The 13,897-nt window shown below is 39.9% G+C and overlaps 2 protein-coding genes across 2 annotated transcripts in view; one reads left to right on the top strand and one right to left on the bottom strand.

The window, feature by feature from the left end:
- Positions 1 to 2,550, top strand: part of LHFPL2 (LHFPL tetraspan subfamily member 2) — a 20,596-nt gene extending 18,046 nt beyond the window's left edge. The window contains exon 2 of the mRNA XM_007471960.1: positions 2,294 to 2,550. Coding sequence (XP_007472022.1) covers positions 2,294 to 2,550 — 257 coding nt within the window. The remainder of the gene's footprint in view (positions 1 to 2,293) is intronic.
- SCAMP1 (secretory carrier membrane protein 1) overlaps positions 1 to 13,897 on the bottom strand; it is a 132,929-nt gene that overhangs the window by 11,870 nt on the left and 107,162 nt on the right. Inside the window, exon 10 of the mRNA XM_007471961.1 lies at positions 9,500 to 9,596. Within this exon, the coding sequence (XP_007472023.1) occupies positions 9,535 to 9,596 (62 nt within the window). The 3' untranslated portion in view covers positions 9,500 to 9,534. The remainder of the gene's footprint in view (positions 1 to 9,499; positions 9,597 to 13,897) is intronic.

Here is a 13,897-nt window from a genome sequence, read left to right as displayed (position 1 = left end):
CCCCCAATAGGCCGGCCTGTCTATTCATAACTGGTAAACTTTACACTGCTTCTGCATGGAAGGGGCCTGCCAAGGGCTTTAACCTGTTACCTAGCGCTAGTCTCTGTTCCAGGTTATTGTTAGGGACACAGCAAGTACTCTTTACAGACTGTGTAACACTCACACCCACCTTATGAGTTACGGATTAGCTCACTTTACAGGTGAGTAATCATACTTAGGTTCAAAGACTTCTCTAAGGTCACCCAGCTCGTAGGTGGCAGAGCTTGGATTCAGACCTCTATCTTGCTCCAAACCTAGAGACCTTAACTACTAAGTGACCGACCACCTGGTGAGTTGTTGCTGTGGTCCACCGTCTTGCTGGTTTGTGTCCTAGCCTCACACAGGGACTACAGGGGCCTTTCTGCTATGTGACTTCTAGCCAGACATCCAGACCAGGATTGCTGGTCCGGGACCGTGCCTATGCCAGAGCACCAGCACATTCTCCATAGGCAGCCTGATCCTCGGGAGGATTTGCTCCACGCTCCCGGTCATTTCTAACGGCGTCTCTCCGGGTGTCTGGGCCGCTGCTCCCTTCACTTACGCCTCCCAACACTGGATCGCATTTCCCTAGCTACGGATCACCGCCACCCGGCTCCCAGCGCCCCGACCTACGGAGAAATAAGGGCTGTGCAGTTAGAAAAACTTCTTTTGTGAATCGCTCCTCTTAAGACCGTGAGCGTGTAAATGGACTCCCTCTGTTCCACCCCTGCTAGAAAGCCCCGCGAGGCCTTCAGAGGAGAACAAGGGGATTAGTTTGGGAAGTAGGGTCAGACCCCAAAACCCACTCTAGTGCCATGATCGGGGAGAAGATGCTCTCCATGACAGCTGTGATCTGTGGTCTGAAACACAAGCTTCCTCAGACCGAACACTAGCACAAATGCAGTCGTGTTCTTTTTGTCAGGAAGTTGCTGTAAATGCCTAGGAAGCTTTGGTGTGGTAACCCCAGAGGATTTCAGTAAAGGTAGGAAAAGAGAATTTAGAGTAAGCTTAAATTTAAGAGGACAGAACTGCTAGTCCAATGTATCTAAAAAACAGGGCTTTTTGACTGTGCATTAGCGATCTTGATTATGTAGGTGACATTCTTCAAAGAAAACTGTTTCTTCCTGCTACGTCGAATAAAGCCGTCTTCTTCCCGCAGCACCCTTTCTACCAAGAAAGTTTTGTCGGTAAGACTTGAGGCCGCTCAGTTCCCTTCGTGGTCCCGGGATCCGGACGCCCTTGTAGGCAGCTTCCGCCGTGTGTCGGCGGGGGAGGCGCTCCCTCCCAGGCTGCCACAGGCACAGAGCAGGCACCTGAGAACGACTGTCTGTGCCTCACTTGCCTTGCCTTGCCTTGCCTTATCCTGCCCTGGAGTAGCTCCTAACCCCCAGGGCTGGCAGGAAAAAGCCCTCTCAATTTCACAGTGAGCAGCCGGAGGGAGAGAAAAATGGGCCTTTAGCAAGGCAGTGCTGTGGTGGCGTCAGCACAGTGGAAACAGAACTTCTTAGTGTCTCCTCAGAGCTGAACTTACTGGAAAGCACTCGGGCCAAACGTTCTTAACGGAGTTTGCAAGTGGCCTCTCAATGTATATGTAAACATAGAAGGTCTCTGTCCTAGGTATGCGGTTGGTTGCTGGTGAATGCCAGCAGACAGACTCTTCGTGGGCTCATCTTTAAAGCACGACACCCAGCTTAAGATGTGGTCTGTCGCATTTAAGCACGGTTCTCTGTGAATTCCCTCACACCGGGGTGGGCAAACTTCTCCTGCCAAAGGCCAGAGAGTACATTATTTCAGACTTTGCAGGCCATAGGGTCTGTAGCAACTCTCCCTGTGCTGTTCCCGCACAGAAGCAGCCACGGGCAGTCCATAAACAAATAGGCATAGCTGTGCTCCACTTACAAAAACAAGACCCCACTTGACCTTAGTTTGCCGACTCCTGCCTCAGACCAAAAGGGAGCTAACTGCTCACTGCAGTAGGAGCCCTGTGGAAAGAAGTAGCAACACGGTTACCTGCTTTTCTAGAAGAGAGATTATTAGTGGGTTCACATTCCAACATGTACAAAAGCAGCTAAAAATATTTCAATAAGGTGATTGATTGTCTGTCTTGATCAGGCCAGATTAGCTGCCTAAAAACAGTCCCTAACACTTGCTATTGCAGAACAGATGCCATTGCCCAGAGCAGGCGAATCAAGTAGCCATCACACAGATTGGTACAGTTACTCACTTGCCATTGGAGAGCCGTGGGGCTTTCACCTGTTTTTCTTCTGCCCTGCAGGCCTCTTCCTTATCCTGGGTTTGATACTCTACCCTGCTGGCTGGGGCTGCCAGAAGGCCATAGGCTACTGCGGACACTACGCATCGGCCTACAAACCCGGAGACTGCTCGTTGGGCTGGGCCTTCTATACCGCCATCGGGGGCACGGTCCTCACTTTCATCTGTGCCGTCTTTTCCGCACAAGCAGAAATTGCCACCTCCAGTGACAAAGTACAAGAAGAAATCGAAGAGGGGAAAAACCTTATCTGCCTCCTTTAGTTCGGAAGAGACATCAATGCCGTTTTCTTGCTCGTGTAACCTTGTGAAACACTTCACTTCTGGTTCTGTCGTTTGAATCAAGTGAAGAACTAAGCCTTTACCTACCAAAGCCACGTTCCACAGCCCTGAGCCTTGCCAGGACCAACGACAGGCAACACCCAGCTGCACAAAGTGACTGCACAGCAGGGCCACAGTGCAAACTGTAAGAGATGGAACATGAAAATAGTACATAAACCCTGACATGCAGTTAAGTTCTGTCAGACTCCATCTCCCTGCAAGGCTTGATGAAGGATGATCCAAACCATTAAAGCAGCAGTTTCTCTGGTAACAGAAGAGACCATTGGCCAGATTTGCAGGCTGTTGAGAGACGTTTCTGCACAGGTTGCATGCCTGTGAGCATCTCTGCCTCAGAGTGAGGTTTGGGGGTTGGTGCTTTTGTTTCCTCCTAGTTCTTTCAAACTGTCTCAGGTGGAGACTGCAATGAAGACTGCACACCCACCGGGGAGAGGATGTGTGCTAAAGGGCCGAGCAAGACACTGTCTGTTGCTTAGCTGACCCGAGGGGTCAGCAGGGACAGTGTGGAATTCTGTGGTGGGACTAATTCTAGGCTGAATTCCAGAGTCAGGTGGATCAATTGATCTGTCACTCCAAGAGTTTAGAAATTTGAGAAAAGGAAGAATAAGGACCTGTCCAATCATGAGAATAAAAGTACAAAATCCTGCAAGTGGAGACAAATTCATTCCACTCCCCAGCAGCCAGGCTAGCACCAGTACTGGCCCAGTCTCCTCTTCCACTGGAGATCACATGTTGTTCTTCTAGGGCTAGGACTGCGCTTTGACTGCCAAAGGAAACCTCACTCTGTTTCCTGATTCCAGGGACAGAGGTCTCCGAGCCAGCTGTGGCTCATTCATCTGGTGACTGGGAGAGCTTGCCAGAATCTCAGCACTTGCAGGGAGACCTTTTCCCACTGTGTGGTAACCATGCTGTATTCAGCTGTATTCCTACCCCGCAGCAGCAGCAGGATGGCATTCTGTGCAGAAAAAGGAGCTAGAGATGGGAGTTAAGTTTTTCTAGTTACTGGTGTTGGTCCTGAAAGCAGACTGAAATAACATTAAACTGCTCTAACTGGTGAGTTACATCAAAGGCTTCATTCTCAGGAAAGCACAGAGTAGATAGAAAGTTAATGCAAAATGAGAGCTAGACCAAGCTCATAGCACCTGCCTATTGCCTATACCTGTTTACAGAATGAATGAAACACCACTATTAAAAAGGATTCAGGGGCTTTTAATCTCGTTTCTATAAATCACCAACATAACTGATTCAGGAAAATGATATTAGCCATCACTTCAGACTTACTTTGGAACGATCAAAGTGACCAGAAAGAACCTAGTCTGGTATTATCCTGAGCTTCAGAATTGCAGAATGCGATAGAAACACTTCTTTGCAATTTAAGCAAATGGAGTGGACCTGCCAAATTTCTGGAAGGACTAAAAGGACAGGTCTCTTTAGGCTTATGAATCTACTTGCTTGAGGGCTTGCTTTGTTTTGAAAATTTAACAAATAACTATGAACCTTGTTTGGGCAAGGTATTGTGTGCTAAGCACCACCAGGCATAGAACCCTGATTCAGATTTTACAACCCTGCCCTGAGTAAATCATCTTAAAGCTGTGTGAGTCTAAAACCATGCCTTGCTGCAGAGCAAGTAATTTGCTTTAGTTGTTCCATCCCAGTTGAGTTCCATTCTAGCCTTCAGCCTGTACCAGAAACCGTTTTATCTCACAGATAATGAGCTAAAGGGCAGGAAGGCGTGGGCATGGAACCAGGTCTTCATGAGCTCACCATTCTTAGACCAAAGTTCAGAGTAAAAGCAAGATGTACATCTGTGACTTCAAGGGGTAAATATGTATCCTCATAGCAGCCTGTCATAAGGGCTCAGGACACAAACAATAACTGTGTCTGACGCCACACAGAAATAATAGGTTATGGCAGCCACTGGACAGGACTCCTGCCCCTTACTGTGCATCTGTATGCTCTAACCAAGTTCTGATGCCATCACAGTCATTGCTTTTTAACCCTTGGCAATAATTTTCATTTAAAAAAAAGCAACTCCCTCCATCAGGCAAACAATTTAAAACCCAATTTTTTTTCTTAAATTTATCATCACAAGATTCACTCTACTTTTTCTTCTATACAAGATAGAGAACCCATGTTATAACACTAATTTTACACTCTCACTCTCCTCGCAGACAAGTCATAAGCTTAGAGGATTCTCTAAGCATGTCCATCATCGTTACTGCCTGACTGCGCCTTCACTGAGGGGCGGTGGAGGGTGGGATATTCCTAGGTCACGCTGATAACAGAAGTCGTTAGCGAAAATGTGACCTCTCTTGGCCAGAAGAAAGTCACTTGACAGTGTTTTACTTCATTAGTCTGAATGCTGCAGAAGACAAAAAAAATCCCAGCACATGCACACACACACAACCCCAAACCACTAAAAACTGCTTAAACACTGATTTGTTAAGCAGAGCAGAGATGAAATTTCTCTAGCAGAGAAAGAGTAAAAAGGTAATGTGGGCCTTTTAAACCTTTAGTTCATTTAGCCAGGCTTCAGTTGGGATAAATGGAATATCAAAATCAGGCTAGTCTAGACAAAAACTGCATGGCTGTTTAAAAACCACTGAATAGGAGGAATGTGTTAGAAGGAAACAGATTAAAAACAATTAGACAATCGTTGACCCGCAGCTATTTTTCTAATAAATTTCTATCAAGCGCCTCAGTCTAAAAATCTAATACACCTGGACCATTACTACTACCAGCAAGTCTTCTTATTTATTTTTTGCCTGCGTTTGTGCTTAAAGTTTTGTGATGGGGCTGGGCTTCTCAGTGAACTCCAAGAAGGCAGAAATGTTTGCTTTGGATTCTGTGGATTTTTTTAAACCTGTGTGCGAATTCAACAACGTTACATTAATTGTGTAAGGGTTTTTTGTATAGTTATCAAACATCTGTGGTGTAATGATCTTTGTTAAACATGTATTCTGTAAAGTGCCATAGTCTTTTTTATGTGTAGCATATTTAAAAAATATATATGTATATTATACATACACAAGTCTGTGTGAAAGATGTGCAATAACAAAGGTGTATGTTATGTTTTGTTTTTTGGAAACTGGACAGGAGTCAGAACAGAGATTGTTTCTGTTTTGGCAAAGGAGAGTTAAACATTTTGCCTTCATGGCCTAGTCATTAACCCATAACAATTTTAATGCTACACAAACCTATGTGAAGAAAAGACTGGTATGAAATCATTTTTTCCTGGGTCTAAATTAAAATAATCACTAGATTTTTATGTGAAAGTTAAGCCAGCAAGACAGGCCCAGTTAATGCTAGTCTTTCATGTGAAATGTGAAGCTGCCACGTTGCCTTTTCTGTTTGTGTGATAACTAGTAGCTGGTACATAATCACTAAGGAGCTATTTCTTAACATGCTTTGATAGACCACGTTAATGCTAGACCACTATTTAAGGGCTAATCTCACACCGTCTTAGCCATAAGGGTCTGCTTAGAACAGACCTCTCTGTGCAATAACATGTGGCCACTGGAAATCCCTGGCCTGCGTTTGTATTTGGGCAGCAATGACTCCCAAGGGCCAAAAGAAATAAAAGCACGACTGGGATTTCTTCTGAGACTGTGGTGAAACTCCTTCCAAGACTGGGGGGTCATGAGGTGCTTTGGAGGAACTCAGCACCATTTGATATTCAACAGCCACTTGAGCCAAATATAAAATTGTATTACCGCTGATGGACTCAATTTGAGCCTTTGAATTTCTGGTTATCCTATTATATTGTAAACTAATACATTATTTGTCTAGCATTGATTAGGTTCCTGTGCATATGTATTTTAACAACATGTTCCCCTACCCTCCCCAGATAGGAATTAAACCAGATTTTGCAAACTCATTCTGACTCAAGTCTCAGTGTATTGGTTTCAATATGATGTGTATAATTTCATCAAGAAAATATCTACCAATCAAATTTTAAAGACTAACTTATATGTAATAGTGATGACAGGAAAAAAGATATTCAGGTATTTTAACTATGCCATTCACTAGTAACATATATACACCTACCTTAGGTTAGCTTTAACTTCAAGATAAGTATATGTTTCTTTCTTGGAGAAGCACTGATGTAATTATAAATAGGGAGGAATAAAACCCTCTCAGATACTATACAGATATCTTAATTTTAAAGTAAAGAAATACGGAAATGCTTCAAAGTATTTAAAAAGCTTTATAAACAATGTAAAGAAACGTGTATAACAAGGGAAAAGTCAACAGAAGGACACATTCACCCCTTCCAACAAAAATACCAAAGTTCAAAGCCAGTCATGGAGCAGTTCACATCCACATTTCCTGAACGTAATCCTGCCCATAAAAAACCTCATCTAGAAGCAGAATTCCAATTTAGAAACTCAAAGAAGACACTAACAACCCTTTTCATAAACTCTTACTCACTCTGTATCACGTGAAGCACTTAGTGATAGAACATACAAAAATAGCTATCTATTTTCCTGATCTAGGGCCTGTGACAGCTGAAACTACATGTATGCTTTGGCTTCTAAACATACCTGACACATGCCTGATTTCTAATAGGAATCAAAATTAAAACTGACAAAATTACCCAAATCAATAAAGGCAAAATTCTTCCATATTCTGATCTAAATAATCCAAGCAAAATTGGACATTTTCAGTTGCTTTTTCAGCTCTTGTTACATTTTCCTCAAAAGTTAATCCGCAGGAGAAAGGACCCTGGCTTTAAATTGCGGCACAGGCTGGGTAACCTTCACCTGTGCTTCCCATTTCATCCTTAGTTTTTACTTAGCAATTTTGCTACCGGATCAACTTTCCATGACTGATCTTCCTGGAACACGCTGCATTCAGCTTACTCCTAGCTCACCTTAAAGTCTTTGCCTAACATAGTAAGAGTCTTGACTATTCTGGGCATTTCCTTTAAATGGGTTATTTTGGTAGCTTCCAATAATTCAGTACCTTTTTAGACTCTCAAACACCAAAGGGTAAGAGCATCAAAGCAAACTTTCAGCCTACTCTCCAGAGCAGCAAGAACCAATAACTGTCTTGATTTCAGGGCCCTATCTGGTTGCTTAGTCACTTGGCTGGGGCCATCCACTGCTGCCCCGGCTATCTTCTTCCTTACAGCTTCCTCCTCACCCTGGAGAGCTCTGCAAGATAACTCTTTAAGACGTGAACAGCTCATTTTGCTTAGATACACAGGATGTAAATAAAAGCATAAATGAATAAGAGGAAGTAGTAAAACCACACGGCAAAGAAAAATCAATCAAATAACTTGTAGCTCTTAGTAGCTCTTAGGCTTTTTGTAGCCGAATATCCTGAAAAACCTAATACCTATGCAAGCAGTCCACCAAGTGCCTGTGTTTGGGAGAAACCACTAAAATTTATTCTCAAGAGAAGGAAGCCTGAATTAAGGCAGGAGATAGTGAAGACAATGAGATGAAGTGAGTTAGGGAGAAAGAAGGGACAGCTTGGGGACTGACTGGAAGCAGTGGGGGGAGGAGGGCAAAGAGTCTAGGATGACTCCCAGGCATGTAGTTTGGGCACTAGGCAGAAAGTGGTGTCATCACCTACATCAGGAATCCATCGGGGACAGAGACAGTGAAGGTGTTAAGCTTCAGCTTAGGCTGCCAATGGCAAAGTCCTGTGCGCAGCTAGGAATATACCATGGAGAGAAGACCAGCTTGGAGATAGAGATCTGGGAGTCTTCAATACACATGGACAGACAATAAGAATTTTTAACCATTATGCACTTTTCATGTGCAGGTACTGGGCTAAGCACTTTTTAATTCATTTATTCATCAAAACCCTATGAGTAGAAACGATTATTATCCTCATTTTACAGATACATTAACTATCACCCAAGCAACTTAACTGAGGTGAAGTAATCTGCCCCACATTAAAAAGCTAGTAAGCCAAAGCTCAAATACAGGTTTGACACCAAAGTCTACATTCTCAAACAGCTGTAGTTTCTTTCTACCAAGAATGTACCGGGTGAGAAGGCAAATATAACACAAACCCCCAGGGGACACCAACATCTCTGCATAGTAAACTCTTAGAATAACCTCCAAGTTCAACTCCAAAAAGACCGCACCGTAAGATGACAACTGATGAAAACACTGCTCCCTTTCAGAGAAAAACCTGGTAATTTTTCATACTTTTCAAGATGACAACATACGTACCAATTTACTCAACCCTGAAAACAGAAACTAATATATGTATATGACAGTGGTAAAAAAAATGACAGTTTTGTTTTCTTATTATAAATAATCTCTTAACAACGAGGTCCTACTGTACGGCACAGGGAACTATATTTAATATCCTGGGATAAACCATAATGGAAAAGAAGATAAAAAAGAATGGAGAGCTTCCCTGGTGGTGCAGTGGTTGAGAGTCCGCCTGCCGATGCAGGGGACACGGGTTCGTACCTCGGTCCAGGAAGATCCCACATGCCACGGAGCGGCTGGGCCCGTGAGCCACGGCCGCTGAGCCTGCGCGTCCGGAGCCTGTGCTCCGCAACGGGAGAGGCCACAACAGGGAGAGGGCTTCGGACCGCCAAAAAAAAAAAAAAAAAAAAAAAAAAAAAAAGAATGTATATGTGTGTACAACTGAGTCACTGCTGCACAGCAGAAATTAACACATTGTAAATCAACTATACTTAAACTAAAAAAATAAATTATAAAATAAATTAATAAATAATCTCTCATCCAGCTATTATGATTACATAAGAGGCCTATTTTCTTCATAGCCAATCTAATAATTAAATAAGGATTTGTTTTCAACTAAAGTTTCTCCAAACACACACACAAATGCCAAAGACCATTTAGTAAGTTAGCACTGCTGTGAGGAGCAGGCAGCAGGTACTTACCCACACGTGTGGAGCTAGGCCTTGGTCTGGAGATTTCAAAAATAAACGTTGTAATTTTTTTCTTGATTACTGTATATTTTTCTAGGGTCCACTGTCCCTAAAGGATGGATATGAATTACTGGAAATGTGGAAGGATGAGAAAGAAATAGAGAATTGGAGAGAGGTGGCACCATGTGGCAGAAGCAACCCCAGAAGCTACCTGAGGGCACCAATTTTTTCCATCCTGTACTAATCATCTTTAGCTTAGTGCTTTCAGGAAGTGGAAGATTTCTCTGTGGATACAAGATACACGGTCACTCCTATTTAGCCAAAATAAAAAATAAAAATGTAGTGTCAGGTGATCCCATCATCTCTGGGAAACCAGAATGCTCAGAAAACCTCCTGATTATTTGTCAAACTTGTTGATGGCAAAGCCTTTTTAGAAAAGGAACATCCAATCCTGGTAGAGTGTAAATAAAGAGGTCCTGCTCCTGCAAATGGAGGCACAAATTGGTACAATTTTCTGGAGAGCCATCTGGCAATGCACATCAAAGATCTTAAAATATATACTTACGCTTTGACCCAACAACTTGTCCAAGGAAAGAACACAAGCTTGGGCCCCAAATTTAGCAACAGTATATCTCTTGATTATATTATATTAATTATTAAATTATATTAATTTAATTATATTATTTATAATAAAAAAACTGAAATTCAGAACCTAAAGGAATAACAGGACTTTGAAAAATAATATATGATACATGTATATAAAGGTAGCTATACAGCTACTAATGTTACAGAAATAATTCATCAATGTGAAAAATTCCACATATTTATATCATCATTGAAAAAAAGATTACAAACCATTGTGTTAGTTAAAATTCTCTAGTAAAAAGTAACAGGAAACCAACTCAAGATAGCTCAAAGAGAAAAGAGTAAGAATTTTACTTGGAGAATGTAATATCCAAATAATGAAATATGGGTGAACAGTCAGGCCTCATACAAGAAATAGAAAGCTGTTAAGATCTTTTCTATGTCCTTCATCCTACTTGTTTTTGCATGTCTGCTTCATTCTTCACTTTCATTACAGATCAGCTTTCTAGTAACTCTTCTGAAGTCTTGGCAGAATATGGCTATCCACATCTCCCAATTCTGGAACAGTATAATTCCAGACAAATCTACATTCAGAGTAAAAATTTAACGAGCCACGCATGACTCCACTATAGCTAGATGACATCCAGTACCAATGTGGTCTTCAGGGGCCCAAAGAAATGGGGCTTGTGAGAGCTAGATAAGCCATCCCCAGAGGATCTATTACAAGGATGTAGAAGGAAATCTTATTTCTTAATATTAGGAAAAAAATTGTCTTCCTAGGAAATTAATAGAAAGATATGAACCAAATTTTAACAGTAGTTATTTATGGGTGTAAAATTATAAGCAACTTTACCTCCTTTTGCAGTAAATATTTTTTATAATTTATATGAAATGTAATTTTATAAACTAAATAAGTTAATTTTAAAAGCTAAACTATCAGGTCATTATGATATAATGCTAAGTGAGGAAAAAACAGGATAAAAGTTCACATTGTTTATATCCCTTAACTGTATAAAACGTATGTATAGAAAAAATGGAAAAAATACAATAAACATTAGCAGTAGTATCTCTAGATGATAAAATTACATATTGTCTTTATTTTCTGATTTATCATTTTCCATACTCTTCAATATTTCTACAACAGATATATATTTTTCATACTGGAAAAAAAAATTACTTGAAGGGATATGTATGCCCAGTGGGCTCAGTTTCTGTATAGGAGACCAATATTGTAGGAACCACTGTCACTGCCAGATAAAAAAGTTATTCGGGGCATCTTTTTTCCTCACCCCCAAGCACCTGAAGAATACTATAAATTGCCAATAGTAACAACTACACACAACCATGATTTATCTTGAGAATCACTGGCCCACAAAATTTTTAAAGAGTTCTGGAGGAACTCTAGGATTACAGCTAAGTGCTAAAAACAAGAGTTAAAAAATAAAATTTGCAGGCTATGATTCTACAGATTCAACTGTTTAAATGTAGACAGGATAATATTCAGAGTAATCTTATACAAGTATATGAAACACTACTAGGCACAAGAGGATTAACGACTTTCTGTCCCCAGTAGAGAAAAGATAAAATGGGTCTTAGTGGCAGAAGGATTTTAACTACACCATCAGCCATGCCAAGCCCAGAAAGTTATAAGCTGAAAAATAAATCAAGATTTGGATAAACTTAAAATTTAACACTTGCTGCACTGTTACATACTGGCTCCCATGTCCCTTGCCATTTGAAAACATGAACAGTGCCAACGAAAATTCTCCAAGTTGAAGGCTTTGTCTTACCAAAACCACAAAGTTAAATTGTAAATGTGAAACCTACAGGAAGGGTAAGAACACTAGAGGGGAGCCTTTCCCTATTTTCCTGGAATCTTCAAATTAAAGATATCTATATATCTAGGATAGATTAGTGGCAATGCCTGGCTGGCTTAGAAATTTTCTACAGATTCCTTCCTATCTTTGTGTAGACTGTGATAAAACCTTAAAATAAGGTTTAAAAACACCCATCCTTACAGAAAGCATGCTGTTTTGTATAATGTACCCTAAAATTCTAGTAGAAAGACTTCAGTTTCCATAATATTTAACCATTGAGATACAATCTTTTAGTTTAATAAACAGGTATTAAAAACAACTCTAGTTTTTTAAAACATACTATTCTACTCTAAATAAATTTATACTATGGTACTTGAAAATCTATCGAAGTGTAGATTTTAACCATCCTCAATTATTTTTACATTAACCACTTTTATTTCCCCTCTAAAGTTCTTAACCACATGGAATCAACAAATTCCTCTAAACATTTTCCTTAAGGATAAAATGGATGGAGACACAGTGAAATGGTGTGTGATGGCCACTGTCATTCTAATAAGGGAAAGTTGCACAAAAAAAATGTAACAAATTCTGTATATAAACAGTCTAAACGTAGATTTTACCAATAAAGATATAAAATTAGATGCTAATGTCAGTGTTTTCAGAAAAAGATAAAGTAATAACTGTATAAGCATTACAGTACTACAAATGATTTACAGAAACTAAGAAACTTAACTAAACATAAACCCCCTCTAAAATGCAAACCATACATTATCTCAACATGATTTATAGAAGGACTGTATCCAATGAAAATCCAAACTCACTTTTAGGTAACACCCAGAAAACTGAAAATGCTGTTCCTATTTTAATTTAACATGTATTTCTCAAATAAGATTCACCATGAACATTAGTTTAGACTATATTTTTATATCCTCTTTAGATAGCCAAGTGAAAAATCCAACAATACACAAATTTGTACTTTCATCAGTACATAAAACAACAACAGGTAGTGAGGCTAGAAAACAACACAAGTTCAATCAAATCAATACAATACAAGTACAGAGGCATCCATGTTAACCTACAAGGAAAAAATCTGGGCCACAAAACAGGTTTTCTATTTTGAATCTCACTAACTGCTAGACAGTCTGTGTATTTTGACCTTAAAGTGGTCAAAATATTTAATGAGTGAACCTCATGTTCTACTACCTACAAAGGTGAAAGCAACAGAAAAATTGTCATTTTATGTTGCTGAGTTTTTAACTAAGTCTTTTATATTACTTATTTTGTTTAGTAGCACGTGATAGAATTATACACAAATTATTTTTTAAAAATTAAATGTGGTTATTTCTATATACCTTAGGCCCTCAGCCTAATTTCTGCCTCTGAAGTGCTAATACAGTATTTAAAACTATACAAACATCCAGTAAACAGCATTTTATTTTATGACATTCTGTGTTAATACAATAAATATACAAAACTTCCAAACCACTGAAAACATGCAACATTAGAGGGACAGATGGAGGGCATTTATACAGAACCATGACAGTCACCGTAATGGCAGCGCAATATTACTCGTTGACAAAATATACAAACATCCCTAGATAAATAATCCAAGTCCCAAATTAAAAACCACTGAGCAATGATTTTCCAGTGTTCAAACTTTAGTTTGAAATAAAATAGCCAAAACTTAATATTACCAACTGAAAAATGACATGGATCCTTACAATGTGAAGACCATTTCATGATTGCGATACTCGGTAATGCTAATATTAAATATAAAACACTAACAAGTGCCAATCTTCTACTGAGTGCAAATGTGACTATTTACTAATAATTATTGTTAAGAGAATAGAGATTATAAGACTTAAAAACCCCTCTACCTTATTAAACTGTTAAGCAGTGCCATCATTTTAATGCACATTTATGTTTTTAAAAAAACATTTTTCTCTCATAAGCTTGTATTAACCCAAATAACTGGAATTTAAAACATTTCCCCCATCCAAACAAAAAA

The sequence above is a fragment of the Lipotes vexillifer genome, unplaced genomic scaffold (genome assembly GCF_000442215.2).
Source record: "Lipotes vexillifer unplaced genomic scaffold, Lipotes_vexillifer_v1.1 scaffold83, whole genome shotgun sequence".
In the NCBI taxonomy this organism is placed as follows: domain Eukaryota; kingdom Metazoa; phylum Chordata; class Mammalia; order Artiodactyla; family Lipotidae; genus Lipotes; species Lipotes vexillifer.
This window is presented reverse-complemented; position numbering and strand designations above follow the sequence as displayed.